At 58.8% G+C, this 19,598-nt stretch overlaps 1 protein-coding gene across 3 annotated transcripts in view; it reads left to right on the plus strand.

Moving 5' to 3' along the window:
* The window catches only part of PTPRN2 (protein tyrosine phosphatase receptor type N2), a 470,186-nt gene that overhangs the window by 181,092 nt on the left and 269,496 nt on the right, over positions 1 to 19,598 (plus strand). For all 3 annotated transcript variants that reach the window (XM_059711309.1, XM_059711311.1, XM_059711310.1), the window contains 2 exons: positions 2,858 to 2,960; positions 16,831 to 16,990. In XM_059711309.1, the coding sequence (XP_059567292.1) occupies positions 2,858 to 2,960; positions 16,831 to 16,990 (263 nt within the window). The remainder of the gene's footprint in view (positions 1 to 2,857; positions 2,961 to 16,830; positions 16,991 to 19,598) is intronic.

Here is a 19,598-nt window from a genome sequence, read left to right on the forward strand (position 1 = left end):
CTTTGCTGGGCTTCCTGTTCGCGAGTCTCAGGTGCGCTGGTGCCTGTGCACGGAGGGAAGTGTTTCTGTCCACTGCTTCGCCGTCCCTGCTGGGCCCTGCTCGCTCTCCGTCATCTCAGGTGGGTGTCCACGGGGCCTTTTTCATTCCGTTTGGGATCTCTCTGGTTCTCAGGATGACTGGTTTTCAGTTGAAACCTTGGCACTTCTGTATTCCATCACGAGACCCTGGATCTCAGTGAACCTGGTTTAACTGGCCTTTCCTGGCACCGCTCTGCTGGGTCGGGTTCCCCACCTGCTGACACCCGAGAGCAGCTCTTGTCCGTCCTGCTGGGCAGGGGCGCGTGGGTTTCAGCTCCCCACGTGGTCCCCAGTGATGGTGGGCAGTTCCCACCTGGCAGGGTCCCTGGAGGTGGGGGCTTCTTTCCAGCCTGTGGGGAAGGGCACCCAAAGGCCCTTGGCCGTGGTGGGCGGGTGCTGTGGTCTGTGCTTTGTGGTGTGGGCGGGAGTGGAGTTGTTTGTGTAACATGTGCTCAGTTGCTCCTTCCTGCCCTCTGGCCGGGGGAGGGAGGCGCTAGAGTTGGGCCCTGCGCCTGCTGCGTTCCTAAGGATTGGGCGCTGAGCCAGACAACCCCGCACATTTCCTACCTGGGTCCAAGGTCCTGAGTCCTCGGGCTTCTCTCCACCCTCACAGCCTCAGCTGGAAGACTCTCTAGGGTCGTCAGTGGTACTCAGTGGGGGATAAGAAAAGTGTGCCCTGTCCAGTTTCCTGTAAGTGGCTTCTACCCGCCCAGGGTGGCAGCTCCTCCTGTGTGGCCTGGGAGAGGGGCCTGGGGCACCTGAACCCTTGGAGAGATGCGGTTCTTGTTTGTAGAGCGAGGCCCAACGCCTGCCTGCTCCTGGAGAACTGCGATGCCTGGGCCGGGGTCCAGGCTCCCCTGTGCCTACACAGAGCCCTTTATCCATTGGCAACTGCGGTTCTGGAAGGATCGAGCCCTCTTCACAGGCCCCGGAATCAACACCACTCGACTTCCGTGCTCCTTCGATAGGGAGTGTTATTGAAATTCTGTTATTTAAATTAATTGTTTCCTGGGAAGCTCCCTTTGAGTCTCGATTGTTTTCCTGTTTCCAGGTAGATGTTAGCATTCAAGCCACGGGAGCAGCGTGAGTGTAGCTGTGCTCACTGCTCCGCGAATATCACATGTGTGCCCTGCGAGCCTAGGCTGGGCCGGGACCAATCGCAGCCACGAACACAGGGCTTGCAGCTGCGGTGGTTTTAGCTGCTGTAGCCAATGGGACAGACTTGCAATGATTAGGATGTTAGTCCTGGACCAGGTACCGGTGGCCTGGCGGTCCCTGCGGGGCCTCTCCTCTCACTGTTACGCCCTGACCTGACAGAGCCCTCAGAGCAGGCGGCCCCCCAAGCAGCGAGGCTAGCTTCCCCGGCAGCTCCCCCTTGTTGTGCTGTCAGACTTCAGGGCTAGAATCGTGCTGCTGTTTGAATGTTGCCATTTGTACATTTTTAAAAATGTCAGAGTTGCATTTCAAACAAGTATTAAAGAGTGCTCACGAGGGAGCTTGTGTCTCCTTAGCATGCTTTCATCCAGCCCGGAACGTGTGATCTCAGCAAGTCTGGGCCTCCTTGCATCGCACACACACACATACACACAAATGCACTACACATGCATGCGTACACATATGCATGCACACACAAATGCACTACACATGCATGCGTACACATATGCATGCACACACAAATGCACTACACATGCATGCTCACACACCCCATCCACATGCGCACACACGCACACAGCATGGAGCTGTCCGGATCCTAAGGTGGCAATGGGTTTTTGCACAGGGCATAAAAATATCTCTGTAATTACATGATATTTAGTGATGAGGTAATTATGGATAATTGCATGGGGTAGTTGTAAGTGCTAACATGTTACCATAAGATCTAAAATGTACAAATTGCATAATAATTATTCCGGGGCGTTATTTGGTAATTTCGGGCGTAATTATCATGCGATCAGCAGCGCGTGTAATTAATGCACAATCACATGGATTTCGCCTCCATCACCACGTCGCCCTTGTTATAAATAAGGCTTTGTCATAACATTTGAGTACAAATTTAATGTAACCCGTCCACTGAGCCCCAGGGTGATTGCTCTCCCAGCAACAACGCCCCTCACTTCATCCCGAGGGCGGGCTCCAACCAGCGGGGGCTGGAGAACAAGCCGCCAGCCAGGGGTGGGGCGAGTGGGCAGCTGTGCACACGGTGAGACTGTGCCACGACTGCGCCAGCCTGTGTAGAAAGTGTTAGGGTCGCTGAAGGAGGAACACACGAGGTAAGGGATTATACACTTATTAGGCCATCTAGCTACCAGATGGGCTGAACCCCCAAATGGCGCCAGCACCCAGGGATGGGGAGTCAGAGGTTTTGAAGGATTCTAGGCAGCTTTTTCTGGGCCTAGCATTCTCTGGGCAGGTCCGGACCCTGAGAAGGTCCAGGGGGGAAGGATAATGATCTGAGCAAGTAGAATGTGGGCTCAGTGAAAGGGAATGTCCGTTTGTCCGTCCATTGTGAAGTGCTAAAGGCCAGCTCCCAAGGGAGGGTGTGGATTCAATGATTTGATCAGACCTCACAGCAGGTTTGCCTCGCTCACAGAGGGCAGCCCTCCCTTCCCACCGAATGCTCAGCCCGAGTTTCCCGCAGAGCAGGGCGCCTGCTCCCCCGCATCAGTGAGGCGCAGGGGTGGGGAGCCTGGCTTACCTGCTGGGGACAGGGTCCCTCATGACACTGAACAAGAGCTTTGGCTCCACTCCCAAGTTCATATGTGGCTCTGCATCTTCCCCACAGGCTTCGCGTGGCAGGATGACTACACGCAGCACATGCTGGCCCGGGAGCTGGCCCACATCCCCCGAACCCACTTGCGACGTCCTGATGCTGCCCACCTGGCCAGGTGAGTCGACTTGATTGATGTCTCTGCGACCCCACAGCCAGCACCTGTCAAGTCTATTTCTCTTTAACGTTGCACCCTCAGTCTTCCTGGTGTAGAGTTTCCTGAAAGTTTGGGTGTCTATGAGGAAGAGGGGTGCTCCCTTTCTCCACTGTATCAGCCCACGGAGGAGGGTGTGCAGGTGACCCTACTACAAGGTGCCTTTTTCACCAAGGGCAAGCCCAAGGTCTCCCAGCCCTGCCCCGGTGCCTGAAATCTTTGGAAAAGTCCCGCATCTCCAGAATGAACCTTGGTTGAGAGCAATCAAGGATTCTCATTGTTCAGAAACAAGTAGAGTTCACCTTAGTATAAAGAGCTGAATTACCCACAAGTCTTCCTGTTCTCCAAACACAGCGACTATACTGAATGGATATTTAACTCCAACCCCATTTCCACCCTCTGCTCACTGCCAGGTGATTGTGGAGGTCTCCCCTCATCTGGAGTTGAGCCAAGGGAGGGAGCTGAGATGCAGGGAGGGAGCTGAGATGCAGGGAGGGAGCTGAGATGCAGGGAGGGAGCTGAGATGCAAGGAGGGAGCTGAGATGCAAGGAGGGAGCTGAGATGCAAAGAGGGAGCTGAGATGCAGGGAGGGAGCTAAGATGCAGGGAGGGAGCTGAGCCCAGGGAGGGAGCTGAGATGCAGGGAGGGAGCTGAGATGCAGGGAGGGAGCTGAGATGCAAGGAGGGAGCTGAGATGCAAAGAGGGAACTGAGATGCAGGGAGGGAGCTGAGCCCAGGGAGGGAGCTGAGATGCAGGGAGGGAGCTGAGCCCAGGGAGGGAGCTGAGATGCAGGGAGGGAGCTGAGCCCAGGGAGGGAGCTGAGATGCAGGGAGGGAGCTGAGATGCAGGGAGGGAGCTGAGCCCAGGGAGGGAGCTGAGCCCAGGGAGGGAGCTGAGATGAAGGGAGGGAGCTGAGCCCAGAGAGGGAGCTGAGATGCAGGGAGGGAGCTGAGCCCAGGGAGGAGCTGAGATGCAGGGAGGGAGCTGAGGTGCAGGGAGGGAGCTGAGATGCAGGGAGGGAGCTGAGCCCAGGGAGGGAGCTGAGCCCAGGGAGGGAGCTGAGCCCAGGGAGGGAGCTGAGATGCAGGGAGGGAGCTGAGCCCAGGGAGGGAGCTGAGCCCAGGGAGGGAGCTGAGATGCAGGGAGGGAGCTGAGCCCAGGGAGGGAGCTGAGATGCAGTGGGTTGAGGACCGAGTCCAAATCCTGCCTCAGGGAGGCTTGCTCTCTCCTTGCTGAGCTCCTGCCTGCTCTTCCTGTTGGTGAAAGTGGGAAGGCCCTTCCCTGAGACTGTGTGGAGCCTGAGTGCTGGAGAGACTCTCCAACACCCACAGCCTCTGCTTGGCAAGCCTGGGAGCGGGAAGGTGGTGCCTCCAACTGACAGGAAGTAGCCCACACCACCCAAGAAGTCGGTTTCCAAGTCCCTCGGGGGTGAGCAGGAGACCCATACTGAGTGTGGACGTGCAGGAGTTCTTGGTGTCTGTAAGGCTTTTCCATTAAAAAATAAAATAAAACTTAGGCCAAGCTGTCTTGAATGAGTTCAAACTCTTGACACTAATCATTAGTTAGTTAGTCCTCACCTGAGGATATTTTTTCCATTGATTTTTAGAGAGTGGAAGGGAGGGAGTGGGGGAGACACACACACACACACACACACACACACACACACACACACACACACACACCAATTGGGTGATGGTATCAAACCTGCAATACAGGTCCATGCCATTGACCAGGAATGAAACCCACTGCCCTTCGGCATGGGGACTGATGCTCCAACCACCAAGTGCACTGGCCAGGGCTTGACACTGGTCTGTAAGTTACATTTGGGCATTTAAACGCCAACCACTTCTCTTTCCTTCCTCCTGGAGACTCACCGGAGCAGCGTGAACCATCCCAAAAACCTCCACTGCACCGGGAGGCGGGACGAGGTGCAAGAACAGGGGCTGGGGGGCCGGGAGTCCTGCAGGAGCCACTCCTGATGCAGCTAGAAAGGCCACGAGTATGATGGAAAAGTACTGCCGAGGAAGAAAAGTACAGCCGAGGAAGAAAAGTACAGCTGACAGGGAGAGTACAGCCGACGGGGAGAGTACAGCCGAGGAGGAGAGTACAGCCGAGGGGGAGAGTACAGCCGAGGGGGAGAGTACAGCCGAGGAGGAGAGTACAGCCGAGGGGGAGAGTACAGCTGAGGGGGAGGGAACAGCCGAGGGGGAGGGTACAGCCGAGGAGGACGGTACAGCCGAGGAGGAGAGTACAGCCGAGGAGGAGAGTACAGCCGAGGGGGAGAGTACAGCCGACGGGGAGAGTACAGCCGAGGGGGAGAGTACAGCCGAGGAGGAGAGTACAGCCGAGGGGGAAAGTACAGCCGAGGGGGAGGGTACAGCCGAGGGGGAGAGTACAGCCGAGGAGGAGAGTACAGCCGAGGGGGAGGGTACAGCCGACGGGGAGAGTACAGCCGAGGAGGGAAAGTACAGCCGACGGGGAGAGTACAGCCGAGGGGGAGAGTACAGCCGACGGGGAGAGTACAGCCGAGGGGGAGAGTACAGCCGACGGGGAGAGTACAGCCGAGGGGGAGAGTACAGCCGAGGGGGAGAGTACAGCCGAGGGGGAGAGTACAGCCGAGGAGGAGAGTACAGCCGAGGAGGAGAGTACAGCCGAGGAGGGAAAGTACAGCCGAGGGGGAGAGTACAGCCGAGGGGGAGAGTACAGCCGAGGGGGAGAGTACAGCCGACGGGGAGAGTACAGCCGAGGGGGAGAGTACAGCCGAGGGGGAGAGTACAGCCGAGGAGGAGAGTACAGCCGAGGAGGAGAGTACAGCCGAGGAGGGAAAGTACAGCCGAGGGGGAGAGTACAGCCGAGGGGGAGAGTACAGCCGAGGGGGAGGGTACAGCCGAGGGGGAGAGTACAGCCGAGGGGGAGAGTACAGCCGAGGGGGAGAGTACAGCCGAGGGGGAGAGTACAGCCGAGGAGGAGAGTACAGCCGAGGGGGAGAGTACAGCCGAGGGGGAGAGTACAGCCAAGGGGGAGAGTACAGCCGAGGGGGAGAGTACAGCCGACGGGGAGAGTACAGCCGAGGAGGGAGAGTACAGCCGACGGGGAGAGTACAGCCGAGGGGGAGAGTACAGCCGAGGGGGAGAGTACAGCCGAGGGGGAGAGTACAGCCGAGGAGGAGAGTACAGCCGAGGAGGGAAAGTACAGCCGAGGGGGAGAGTACAGCCGAGGGGGAGAGTACAGCCGAGGAGGAGAGTACAGCCGAGGAGGGAAAGTACAGCCGAGGGGGAGAGTACAGCCGAGGGGGAGAGTACAGCCGAGGGGGAGAGTACAGCCGAGGGGGAGAGTACAGCCGACGGGGAGAGTACAGCCGAGGGGGAGAGTACAGCCGAGGGGGAGAGTACAGCCGAGGGGGAGAGTACAGCCGAGAGGGAGAGTACAGCCGAGGGGGAGAGTACAGCCGAGGGGGAGGGTACAGCCGAGGGGGAGAGTACAGCCGAGGAGGAGAGTACAGCCGAGGGGGAGAGTACAGCCGAGGGGGAGAGTACAGCCGAGGAGGAGAGTACAGCCGAGGGGGAGAGTACAGCCGAGGGGGAGAGTACAGCCGAGGGGGAGAGTACAGCCGAGGGGGAAAGTACAGCCGAGGAGGAGAGTACAGCCGAGGAGGAGAGTACAGCCGAGGGGGAGAGTACAGCCGAGGAGGAGAGTACAGCCGAGGGGGAGAGTACAGCCGACGGGGAGAGTACAGCCGAGGGGGAGAGTACAGCCGACGGGGAGAGTACAGCCGACGGGGAGAGTACAGCCGACGGGGAGAGTACAGCCGAGGGGGAGAGTATAGCCGAGGGGGAAAGTACAGCCGAGGAGGAGAGTACAGCCGAGGAGGAGAGTACAGCCGAGGGGGAGAGTACAGCCGAGGAGGAGAGTACAGCCGAGGGGGAGAGTACAGCCGAGGGGGAGAGTACAGCCGAGGGGGAGAGTACAGCCGACGGGGAGAGTACAGCCGAGGGGGAGAGTACCACCAGGGCGGAGAGGCCTAGTTTCTGGCAGCAGAGCACAGAGCTTCCAGAGAGACTCTTGCCAGCCAGCGAGGCCGCGCACACACCAGCGCTGGGTGTCACTAAAAGACCAATTTCTTTGTGAAAAAGGTGCTTATTTATGTTTTTATTACAAGTCAGATTAAAACTTTTTAAAAAGGGAATCTCTTAATATTTTAAACAGTAACGATAAATTTAAAAATGTATATACACATTAGAAATTGCAGTTTTCTTCTGTATGACTTTCCCCATCTTTTTCCCATGGAGAGGTAATATTGGTCTATTTCGGGTTGGTTTCTCTCCATGTAGAGTCCTTATAGTCAAGGCTACTGTAGCTCATGTTCTGTAGCAGTGCTTCTACCTGTGTCGTGGGCGGCACTGGGGACAGCTGCGAGCCGGCGTGAGCTCGGCCCTCTGGCTGCGTTTCTAATTCTCTCCTTGAGCGAGTTGAGTTTAAAAATCCCATCATCCAGTTCGCAAAGCAGAGCTCCTGGGGGAGCCCTGGCCGGTCTCCCCCATGCCCCACCCCACTCGGTCACAGGAGCCCTGGCCGGTCCCCCCCACCCCTAACCCACCCTGTCACAGGAGCCCTGGCCGGTCTCCCCCATGCCCCACCCCACTCGGTCACAGGAGCCCTGGCCGGTCTCCCCCATGCCCCACCCCACTCGGTCACAGGAGCCCTGGCCGGTCTCCCCCACCTCCCACCCCACCCTGTCACAGGAGCCCTGGCTGGTCCCCCCCACCCCTAACCCACCGTGTCACAGGAGCCCTGGCCGGTCCCCCCCACCCCCCACCCCACCCTGTCACAGGAGCCCTGGCCGGTCTCCCCCACCCCCTAACCCACCCTGTCACAGGAGCCCTGGCTGGTCCTCTCCAACCCGCCCCCCCTGCCCTGCGGGGCACAAGCCTGGGGCAGGAAGAGCAGCAGGGTGACCTCTGCCCGTGCTGCCTCCTGACTGCCCCCAGCTGCTCAGCATGCTGCCCTGTGCGTCCTAATGAAACTGCTCCATGTCCCACCCCTGGGCCTGTGTTCCTCTCCAGGCCTTGCGAGGAGGACACTGTGGTCTGGTCTGCGGAAGGACCACCGCGGCCTCACCCTCGCCCTCGGCTTTGGCCCTAGGCGGGCGTCAAGGTGATGGGATTGTTCCGGCACAAACAGACACATCTCATCTCCTTCTTTTCATGAAACTTCTGCCAAACGTTCCTTAGCATCAAGGCGATGGGCTCCCTGGTGTTTCACCGGGATTTTCTCTGTGGGTGAACCCATGGCCTCCCCTTGTCTCCTGAGTCTGTGAGGAGCATGTGCCCCCCCGGGCTGGGGGCGTGGGCGCTGCCCGAGGGGGAGGTTGGTGGGGGCTGCGGCCGCTGCGCTGGCCCCTTCACCGGCCCCCTCCGGCCCGCTTCCCCAGGAGAAGGGCGCTCGGGCTCCTCCTGCGCCGTGGGTTACTGTTCTCTGTAAATGGCGGTGAAGGGCACAGTTTGTTCATGTTCGTATTTGTTCGTTTTTAAAGTACTGACTTTACTCATTCATTACCCGGGAGTGTCTGCCTCTGCTTCTGGGCCTCGCTGGGGCCCCTGCCTTCGCGCTGTTCCCTTTGCTTTTGTTCAGAATTACCTGTGCGTCATTTTGTACCTGTGGGAGCAAGAAGTGTTTGCATTTTAAAATATTACACGTTGTTTTGAAACTTTAAATTAGTGTCTTTTACTGCCTTTTAGTCAGAGAATGTGACTGGTCAGTTTTTACTCTTCAGAAACATTGAGGTTTTCTTTGTGGCTGAGTTTATGCCGTATTTTTGGTAATTTTCAATAGGTACTTCAAAAAGCTATGGTATCCACTCTTTGCAGGGCATAGGTTTTCATATACAGTTTATATACATAATTATGTATAAACTAGGGGCCCAGTGCACGAAATTTGTGCACTGGGTGTGTGTGTGGGGGGGGTGTCCCTCAGCCCAGCCTGCCCCCTCTCACATACTGGGAGCCCTCAGGCATTGACCCCCATCACCCTCCAATCACAGGATCGGCCCCTTGCCCAGGCCTGACGCCTCTGACAGAGGCGTCAGGCCTGGGCAGGGGACCCTCATTTCCCCCCATCACTGGTTCTGCCCCCAGCCCAGGCCTGATGCCTCTGGCCCAGGCGTCAGGCCTGGGCAGGGGACCCCCAGACCCCTCCGATTGCTGGCTCTGCCCCTTGCCCAGGCCTGATGCCTCGGCCAGAGGTGTCAGGCTTGGACAGGGGACCACCATCTCCCCCCGATCACTGGCTCTGGCCCCCGCCCAGGCCTGAGGCCTCTGGCCCAGGAATCATGCCTGGGCAGGGGACCCCCATATCCCTCTGATCGCTTGCTCCACCCCCCGCCCAAGCCTGACGCCTCTGACCCAGGCTTCAGGCCTGGGCAAGGGGACCATCATATCCCCCCAATCCCCGGCTCAGCCCCCCCACCCAGGCCTGATGCCTCGGCCAGAGGAGTTGACCCTCATCACCCTCTAATCACCAATCACCGGATCGGACCCTTGACCAGGCCTGAGGCCTCCGGCAGAGGTGTCAGGCCTGGGCAGGGGACCCCCAGCTCCCCACGGTTGCAGGCTCCGCCCCTGCCCAGGCCTAACACCTCTGGCTGAGGCGTCGGGCTCGGGCAGCGAGGACCCGCAGCTGCAATGGCCCCGCGATCATGGGCTTTGCTTTAGGCCCAGGCAAGGGACCCCTAGCTCCCGGGACTGCCAGCTTCGACCATGCCCAGCTCTCATTGCTGGCTCCACCCCTACTTCCTGCTATCACTGGCCAGGGCAGAAAAGGCACCTGATTCTCCGATCATGGCTGGGGGGCAGGGCAAAGGCGGCCCCAGGGCTGCCTTTGCCCTGCCCCCCAGCTCTTAGCTCCCCCCTGGGTTTCCGATCATTGTCATGGCAGGGGGCTTCTTCCTGCTTTCCCTTTCGCCTCCCTGCATTGTGCCTACATATGCAAATTAACCGCCATCTTGTTGGCAGTTAACTGCCAATCTTAGTTAGCAGTTAACTGCCAATCTTAGTTGGCAGTTAATTTGCATATAGCCCTGATTAGCCAATGAAAAGGGTAGCATCGTACACCAATTACCATTTTTCTCTTTTATTAGTGTAGACTAGAGGCCCAGTGCACAAAAATTTGTGCACTGGCGGGGGGAGGGGGACTCCCTCAGCCCGGCCTGTGCCCTCTCACAGTCTGGGACCCCTCGGGAGATAACGACCTGCTGGCTTAGGCCTGCTCCCGGGTGGCAGAGGGCAGGCCCAATCCCTAGGTGCAGCCCCTGGTCGGGCTCAGAGCAGGGCCGATTTGGGAGTTGGGGCGCTGCCCCCTGTCATGCACAGAGCAGGGCGGATCGGGAGGTTGCGATGCCACCCCCAGTCACGCTCAGGGTAGGGCTGATTGAGGGGTTGGGGCGCCGCCCCCGTCACACTCAAGGCAGGGTCAATGGGGAGGTTGCAGCACCACCCCCTGTCACGCACAGAGCAGGGCCAATCAGGGGGTTGGGGCACTGCCCCTGTCACGCACAGAGCAGGGCCCATCACGGGGGTTGGAGCTCCATACCCTGTCACACACAGAGCAGGGCCGATCAGGGGGTTGGGGAGCTCCCCCCTGTCACGCACAGAGCAGGGCCCATCAGGGGGTTGGGGAGCTCCCCACTGTCACACACAAAGTAGGGCCAATAGGGGAGTTGGGGCACTGCCCCCTGTCACACACAGAGCAGGGCGGATCAGGGGGTTGGGGCGCTGCCCTCTGTCACCCACAGAGCAGGGCTGATCAGGGGGTTGGGGAGCTCCCCCCTGTCACACTCAGGGCAGGGCCGATGGGAGGTTGCAGCTCCACCCCATCACACACAGAGCAGGACCCATGGGGGTGTTGGGGCGCTGCACCCTGTCACACGCAGAGCAGGGCCAATCAGGAGCTTGGGGAGCTCCCTCCTATCAGGCACAAAGCAGGACCGATCAGAGGGTTGGGGTGCCTTCCCCTGTCACGAACAGAGCAGGTAGGATAGGGAGGTTGTGGCCCCGCCCCCGTCACACACAGAGCCACAGGGTGATCAGGGGGTTTGGGCGCTGCCCCCGTCACGCTGCTCCAGGGGCCAGGAGGCCTCGCAGCTCCGCTGATCCCAGTGCTAGGAGGCCTCACAGCTCCGCTTGACACCGGGGCAGTGAGGCCTCGCTGCTCAGCTGATCCCGGTGCTGGGAGGCCTCCCGGCTCCACTGACACTGGTGCTGGGAGGCTACACTGATCCCGGTGCTGGGAAGCTCCGCTGATCCCAGTGCTAGGAGGCCTTGCTGCTCCACTGATCCCAGTGCCAGGAAGCCTTGCAGCTCCACTGATGCTGGTGCTGGGAGGCATATTACCCTTTAACTATATAGGATAGAGGCCTGGTGCATGGGTGGGGACCGGCTGGTTTGCCCTGAAGGGTATCCCGGATCAGGGTGGGGGTCCCGCTTGGGTGCCTGGCCAGCCTGGATGAGGGGATGATGGCTGTTTGCAGCTGGTCACACCCCCTTCAGGGTGGGGGTCCCCACTGGGGTGCCTGGCCAGTCTGGGTGAGGGGCTGAGGGCCATTTTCAGGCTGGCGGGTGACTGAAGCTCCCAACCTCTCCTTTCTCTCTCTCTTTTTTTTTTATTCTGGGATTTATTTACCTTCTATGGCTGTCACTGGAACTGAGAGCTGGCTTTAGCTCTGAGGCTCGGCTCCAGCTCTGAGACCTCGGCTGCTAAAAGAAGGTATCTGGTTTGTTTGGCTTCTATAATTGAAACACTGTTGCAACTCCAGCTTTGCTGGCTGGCTGAAAGCATGGGGTTTGTTTAGCTTCTATAATTGCAACATAGTTGCTTAGAGTGCAAGCTCAGACCCCAGCAGTGCAAGTGGGGAACCTTGGCTTCCTCCTTCACTGGAGCAAGCAAGCCTCCTGTCTGCTTCAGCTGCCTGGCTGCTGGCCGCCATCTTGGTTGGCAGTTAATTTGCATATTGCCCTGATTAGCCAATGGAAAGCGTGTCAGAGGTATGGTTAATTACCATGTTTGTCTATTATTAGATAGGATATATATTTTTATTATGACTCAAAGCCAAAATATCCTTATTTATACTTTGACTTAACTGACATTTCTCAGACAAACACAGTTTCCGTGCATTTCCTTCTGTTGCTGACATTCCGCTTTGTACTCGCGGTTCTGACGCCAGCCCCGCAGGCCGGGCCATCCGCCTTCCTGGTGCGGTGCCTGTGGTGCCACATGGTGCCTGTGTGCCGGAGTGCTTCTGGCCAGGGCTCCCCTGTCCGCGGTCAGCTCTGCCCTGGGCCCCGGAGACATGCGGCACCGGGAACCGTATCGCGGCCTCTCTCACGTGGGTCCTGTGCCCAATTGTGGTCCTCTGTGGACCGTGATGGGTCGGCTTTGTCATCACAGCATTTGTGCCTCTGAGTCTTATTTTCAATGCGATCTGCGGCAGCTTCTAGTCTTCCAGGTTTTCTCAGGTGGCAGGTCTCTGTCCTTGTCAGTGGAGAGAGCCGTGTCTTCGGATTCCTGTGCTTGAGGGACAGCAGAGTGTGGGGGTGCGATGAGGAGCTTAAGGGTCCGCCTTCTCCACCTTCTCCCCAACCCTCCTGGGCGGCCTCCCGGCACCTGCTGGCCTTTCATGGCCAGTCTCTGTGGCGCGAAGGGAAGGGGCGTGAATAGCCCTCACGCTGCGGAGATGAGTAAGCACACGCAGGGGCCCTGCCGGCGCCTCCCTCCCGCAGGCACGGCCCGGGGTCCGGACTCAGCACGTCTGCCAGCCTCCACCGCCGGCCAGTGCACAGGTCCTCGGTCTCATGCAAGACAGCGGAGGCCAGGAGGCCCAGCCTCAAACCAGGGGTCCGGGCCACAGAGCTGACTTGGAACGCAGTCTTCGGGCGCCGCATGGAGACTTGGCCACGCGCCGATTCCGGAGGGAGTGGAGCTGGGAGCAGAGGGGACGCCGAGGACCTGAGACCCCGAGGGCCTCTGCCAAGGCCCCGGGAGCGGGATGTGATGACGCAGTTATGCCAAGGAGGGGAAGCCGCGCGTCAGGTTCTGTGTGACTGACGGGGCCCCAGTGGCCAGCGCACCGGGTCAGGGTGAGTGAGGAAAGGGCTGAGATACACTCCCCGTGTCCTCTGCCAAGAATTTATGTATAATTTGGGTGACGCTTAAAGCATCCCACGTTACTGGGAACCTGCAGGTCGGTGCCTGGGAGTGGGAGAGGGAGTCGTGGAGACTCAGGTGTGGACGGATTTAATCCTGAAGTCGAAGGTGTGTACTTACAAAGTTTTGACCTGCTTCACGCCAGAGGAGGGGGCAGGAGTCAGTGTGCAAGTTGATGGCTACAGTGTTGCTCAGCCCAGTGACGGACTCTCTCATCGTGGGATACAGTGTTACAACAATCCGTGGAGGACGCCGGAAGGTGAATATGACAGTTTAAAGGCACCTTTCGGGAGCGGCTCTGTCTGCATTGATTAGCAATCAGTGAGAAAAACGGACACAGTACCAGAGGAGTAAAGTGACTTCAGTTAAATTAGACTCTCACAGCACGGGACATGAGATTTCATCCATTAAAAACTGGTCAGGAAACCTCTAGCCATGATTTGGGGTGCAGAGAACTCTAAAGCTCTTGATAGTTTATGTCCTATCGAGAGCGAGCCAACAGAACTTAAAAAGTCATTAGAAGTAAAAACAGGCAGTTTTATCAATGGAGGCAATGACACACAAACATGAAGTTGTGCTGAGCCCGGCTTTTCTGAAGCACATGTGGCCGCACCCCCAGCACCAGTGCCCTGCGCTGGACTCGGACGTCCCCGTGAGCACACGGCCGAGCCCGCTCTCCGGCACCTGAGGTCGGACCCCACGACGCGTCACACATCCCCCAGCACCCAGCGCACTTACTCCCCTCACAGCGAAGACCCTATGTGAGAACAAACTGCCATGTTCGCATGAAAAGTCTTTGAAACGTTTTCTGGTCACTAAACGTGGATACAGATATTAGCAAGTGGGTCCTTTGTTTGCAGTAGGACAGCTCACTCAACACCTACAAAACACACACACACAAATATATACACAGACACACACAGATACACACAGATAGACACACACATATATACACAGACACATGGACACACACAAAAACACATACATATATACACAGACACATGGGCACACACAAAAACACATACACACATATATACACAGACACACACATACACATAGACACGCAGACACAGACGCAGATACAGACACACACAGATACACAGACACACACAGATATATACATAGACACATGGACACATATATACACAAAGACACACACAGACAGAGACACACTTACAGATACACACGTACAGATAGACACATAGACACACATGCACAGACATGCACAGATACACACATAGACACACATACATACACAAAGACACACATACACAGATACACACATACAGATACACACGTACAGATAGACACATAGACACACATGCACAGACATGCACAGATACACACATAGACACACATACATACACAAAGACACACATACACAGATACACAGGTACACATGGAAACACAGAAACACACACATATACACAGACACACACAGATAGACACACATACACATGGACACACATAGGCACACAGACATACGCAGATACTCATACACACATATATACACACAGAGACACACAGACATACACACAGAGACACGGACACACACAGACACACAGGCACACAGAGACGCAGGGTGTGGGTCTCACCCTGTGGTCACGGCCACATCTCTCATCAATGAGAATAAGGTGCTTCCCTGCTGCTCTCAGGGCCGGGCTGGAAGCCCGCGTCCCCAGCCGGTGGGAGGCGTCGTGGTCCCTGGAGAGGCGGTGGTGAGCAGGTGGCAGGTTGGCCGCCACCAGGTGCGCATTGCCCGGCCCATGACCCCAGTCCTGAGTCCAGATTCCAGACCAGGAAGCAATCAGTTTCGGGGACACCCAGAGTTGGCGTCCCCGTTTTGCCAGGCCGGTCTCCTGCCTGTGGAACAGGGCTGAGGTGCCTTCTGCTGAGGCGGCTGGGGCGTTGGGCGGGTCCCACCCAGGCGGCGCCTCTGGGCACCACGTGAGAAGACAAGCTAGAGGGGGCGGCCCGGGAGGGTTGGAGGGCTCCCTGCAGCCAGCAAAGGCCTCGGGCCCTGATCGTCCTGGGGGCGGGTGCATCTTCGGAGGTGCCCAGGCCGGGCTCTCTGGACGGCCCTGTGGAGGCTGTGGTAGGAAGGCGCCAGCCTCACAGACCCAGCCACCCACACGGCTCTGGGGCCCAGACTGCCCAGGGCCTTCTCGGGGGGACCAGCTCCCCGAAGTCTTGCCTCCTGTCCCTGCATCCTCGCCTTTCCCAAGTCCGTCCTGTGCAGGGAGTGGAGGCTAACGTTTCGGCATCAAACACCTCATCTTCTGAAATTAGCATAAACTTTGTCACATTCGGTTCTTTAAGTACAAGTGAAAATCACCTTATTACTTAAAAGCCAAATACTAACCCGGCAGAGGAAGGAGGGGACAAAATGAAAGGAAATCAGGAACACGCCCCCTCCCCCGGCGCCCCCTCCCCGGCCTCTCCCTGGGCCCACGCTGACATCTCGAGTGGTCCCGGGTGTGGAATTTCCTGTGCGGCAGCAGCGGTACTTCTGGGAGATGATGCAAAAGACACGCTTCGAAGCCCAGTATTTGCTGACATGAAGCCCAAGTGTATTTCGTGTGCCAGCCCTCGGCGTGGCTGTGAAACGTCAGGAACAGGCACTCAGTTACTGTTGTTCTGCAGTTGCTGCAGCCTTGGGCGCCATGCTGCGGAGGCTCCGTGCGGCGGTGCCGCTGACGGAGAAACGCGTCCCGTTCCTTCTGTGCAAACAGCATCTGTGGTGGTTTTTATAGAATTGAAATTTTTTTATTTCCTTACAAATTTTATTTCCACAGCATGCACTGCTCACTCCCCTGAGCCACCGGCTCTGCTCCCGCGCGCGCTGTCCTCATGGGGTTAGGTTTCCCGGACCCAGTCCAGCCCCCGAGAAAGGGCCGCCTCACAGGAACTGCTGTCACATCCTGGCGGCTGAGCTCACTCTGCAGGGACCCAGAGTTTCGTGGACGAATTAAGCTCATTTATTCAGTCAGCACATATTTTTTCACTGCCTCCGGGGAGTTGGGCTCTGTTGTAAACTCTGGGGTGAGAGCCACAAACGGGAAATACAGACCAATGTGCTTCTCTCAGGCAGCCTGCATGCTAACGCGGGCTGTCCAGCAATAGCACGTGCACCTGTACGGAAAGAAGGGCCTGCCAGCTCATCATAGATGCTAAAATACTGGAGGCTCTAATGAGCCGTGACGGACACCCCTCAGATCGGGTGGTCGGGAGGCACCTTCGAGCTGAGATGTGAGTGACAAGGGAACCAGCATATGGTTGGCATTGCTAGCAAAAAATCTCTTTACTTTTCCCAAAGGTCTGGGGGGGGGGGGGGGGGCGGAGCAGCTGACCTGGGGGCATTGGGAACAAAGATGAGCTCGGCTGTGGGTGTGTTTTCAGGTCGACCTGAAGGCTGTGCTGACGTGCAGGCACCGGGCAGGGGCAGCCGGTCAGCGACTCCCTTGCGGACCCACAGGTCTGTGGCCTCGCAGCCCAGTGGCCGGTGGTGCTGCAGCTATGGCGCTGTGGGCGCCCCACATCCACCCCATGCTGTTCCCACGGCCCAGCAGGTCCAGCAGGGCCTGGCGGCTGACAGACCCCCCGCGTGTGGTGGCTCAGAGCCTCTTTTTCTTTTCAGGAGCTGGAAGCTGAGAGCCGAGGATGAGAGGAGGCCCGCGCAGGGCGACCGCGTGCTGGCCACGGCCCTGGAGCACTCCCTGCTGTCCCTGGAGGCCCTGTCCCCGGCCGTGGCCCTGGACCTGCTCCCAAGAATGCAGCAGAGCGGGCGGGCAGTCCAGGTGACGTCACAGCTCTGGGTTCTGGGCTGGGTGTCACCTGGGGGGTAAGGAAGGGGAATTCTTCTTTGAGATTTAAAAAATGTATTGGGGTGATATTGGTTAATGGGATCAATAGGTTTCGAGTGTATGTTTCTATGGTACGTGGCCTGTACGTGTGTGCCCACCACCCAGTCAGTTCGGGTCCCCGGGTTCGCAAGGAGCACCTCCGAAGTCCTCAGCCACGTCTCCTGTTTCCCCATGTCCGTCCAGACGGTGGGCTGTGTGTGAGGGGAAGGGTGTATGCACAGAGGGTCCCTGGGGTCGTGGCAGGGTGACCCCTCCCCAAGTCCAGCAGTGGCTGCCTGCGCCCCTCGATGCTGAGCCCAAGGGATGGGGTCCCCAGGGTGTCCCCCGTGGGACAGGCCCGTGGCCCGAGGAAGCCCCCCATCGATCACGCAGCAGGACACCAGGCAGCCGGAGTGTCGAGTCCACTGCGGGGAAGGGCCTGGGACGGCAGTGGACGCTCCCCTGCAGGAAGGACACAGGAACCTGAATTTGGCCGGGATTGGGGGACCGGGGGACCCACTGCCCAGACCTGTCCCGGGGAGACCCTGCGGTCTCTCCTCTTGCACCCTGCCCTCTGCGGGCGCCGTGTAGGTGCTGGGTCTGGGCACCGCGCTGGACCCGGGTAGAAGCTCACTTTGTGTCAACAGGGAACCTGATCTAGATCCCTTTCAGGGGCAGAGGAGGGGGTGGGAGGCACTCCCGGGAGCTGCTGGGGGTTCCAAGCGGCCCCCGCGCCTCTGAGGCCTGGGACGAGCAAAACGGGGGAGGAAGGTCTGTGGTGGAGGCTGCAGGACGGGAGACAACTTGGCATCACTCTGTGCTCAGAGAGCCCTCAGGGCCAGAAACCAGCAGCCCCTACAAAGCATCCGGATCCTCAGAGCCCAGAGCCCAGCCCAGGAAGAAAGGCCCTGATCCTGCTCTCAACCAATGACAGCCGGGAGACTCGGCCACAAAGTCAGCGCCCACCTCGCCACAGATCGCGTGGCCTCAGTGCCCACATCAGCGCCCACCTCGCCACAGATCGCGTGGCCTCAGTGCCCACATCAGCGCCCACCTCGCCACAGATCACACGGCCTCAGTGCCCACATCAGCGCCCACCTCGCCACAGATCACGTGGCCTCAGTGCCCACATCAGCGCCCACCTCGCCACAGATCGCGTGGCCTCAGTGCCCACATCAGCGCCCACCTCGCCACAGATCACACGGCCTCAGTGCCCACATCAGCGCCCACCTCGCCACAGATCACGCGGCCTCAGTGCCCACATCAGCGTCCACCTTGCCACAGATCACACAGCCTCAGTGCCCACATCAGCGCCCACCTCGCCACAGATCACGCGGCCTCAGCGCCCACATCAGCGCCCACCTCGCCACAGATCACGCGGCCTCAGCGCCCACATCAGCACACACCTCGCCACAGATCGCATGGCCTCAGCGCCCACATCAGCACACACCTCGCCACAGATCGCATGGCCTCAGTGCCCACATCAGTGCCCACCTCGCCACAGATCGCGTGGCCTCAGTGCCCACATCAGCGCCCACCTCGCCACAGATCACGCGGCCTCAGTGCCCACATCAGCACCCACCTCGCCACAGATCACACAGCCTCAGTGCCCACATCAGTGCCCACCTCGCCACAGATCACGCGGCCTCAGCGCCCACATCAGCGCCCACCTCGCCACAGATCGCGTGGCCTCAGTGCCCACGTTAGCAGACTGACAGAGCAAGGGCTGTGCATTGTTCCGGGGTGAGTGGTATTTACTTCATTCTCTGTTGCTCTTTCATACAAAATGTCAGCATCCAGTCAGACTTTGGGGAAGGTGAAGGGAGAAGAAAGCAGATGGGCCTCATGGTTGAGAGAGGAAAGAGGCAACAGAAGTAAACCCAGGCGTGACTTGTGTTGCGACGATGGGAAAGGGCCATGTTCATAATGAAGACGAATGGACTGCGGGCTGAGTGGACAGGGAGACGCTGAGTGAGCAGTGGGAGCTGCACACAGAGGAGGCAGCGCAGAGCCCACAGAGGCGGTGGGTCAGGAACAGCTTCTCTGGCGGGTTCGGTGAAGAGGCGTCCCTCAGCTTAGTCACCGCGTTTTTCAGCACGAGATGCTGAGGCTGGGAGACGAGAGATGGCCTCAAGTGGGGGCTGAACCTGGGAGTTCCTGTCCGGCTTTTCATGTTTATTTTTTAAGCCCAAAGCAAGATCGCCAAGTCCCCTCCCCCAAGCTCAGCTGAGCACAAGTTGTGTTGTTTTCCACCGCGGACGGCAGATGAGGCCACGGTTCCTGTGGCCCAGCCCGAAGCAGACTCCAGGGGCTGCGCCCCGCTCTGCTGCCTGCCTGCGGGACCTCGTGCCGCGCACCCGAAGTGGGGAGCGTGTGTCCGCACCGCAGGGTGGTTTCAGGGCCGACAAGGGTGCGCACAGGCAGAGCCAAAGCCCAGCCTGGCCGGCAGCCGTAAGCCCGGCCTCGCGGTGACCTCGCCCACCCGAGGAGCAGACACAGCTCTCTGCTCCGGCCGCTCCCTGGCTCCCGGGCTGGGTCCGGCTGCAGGTGCAGCTTCTGGGGA

The sequence above is a fragment of the Myotis daubentonii genome, chromosome 10 (assembly GCF_963259705.1).
Source record: "Myotis daubentonii chromosome 10, mMyoDau2.1, whole genome shotgun sequence".
Taxonomy (NCBI): domain Eukaryota; kingdom Metazoa; phylum Chordata; class Mammalia; order Chiroptera; family Vespertilionidae; genus Myotis; species Myotis daubentonii.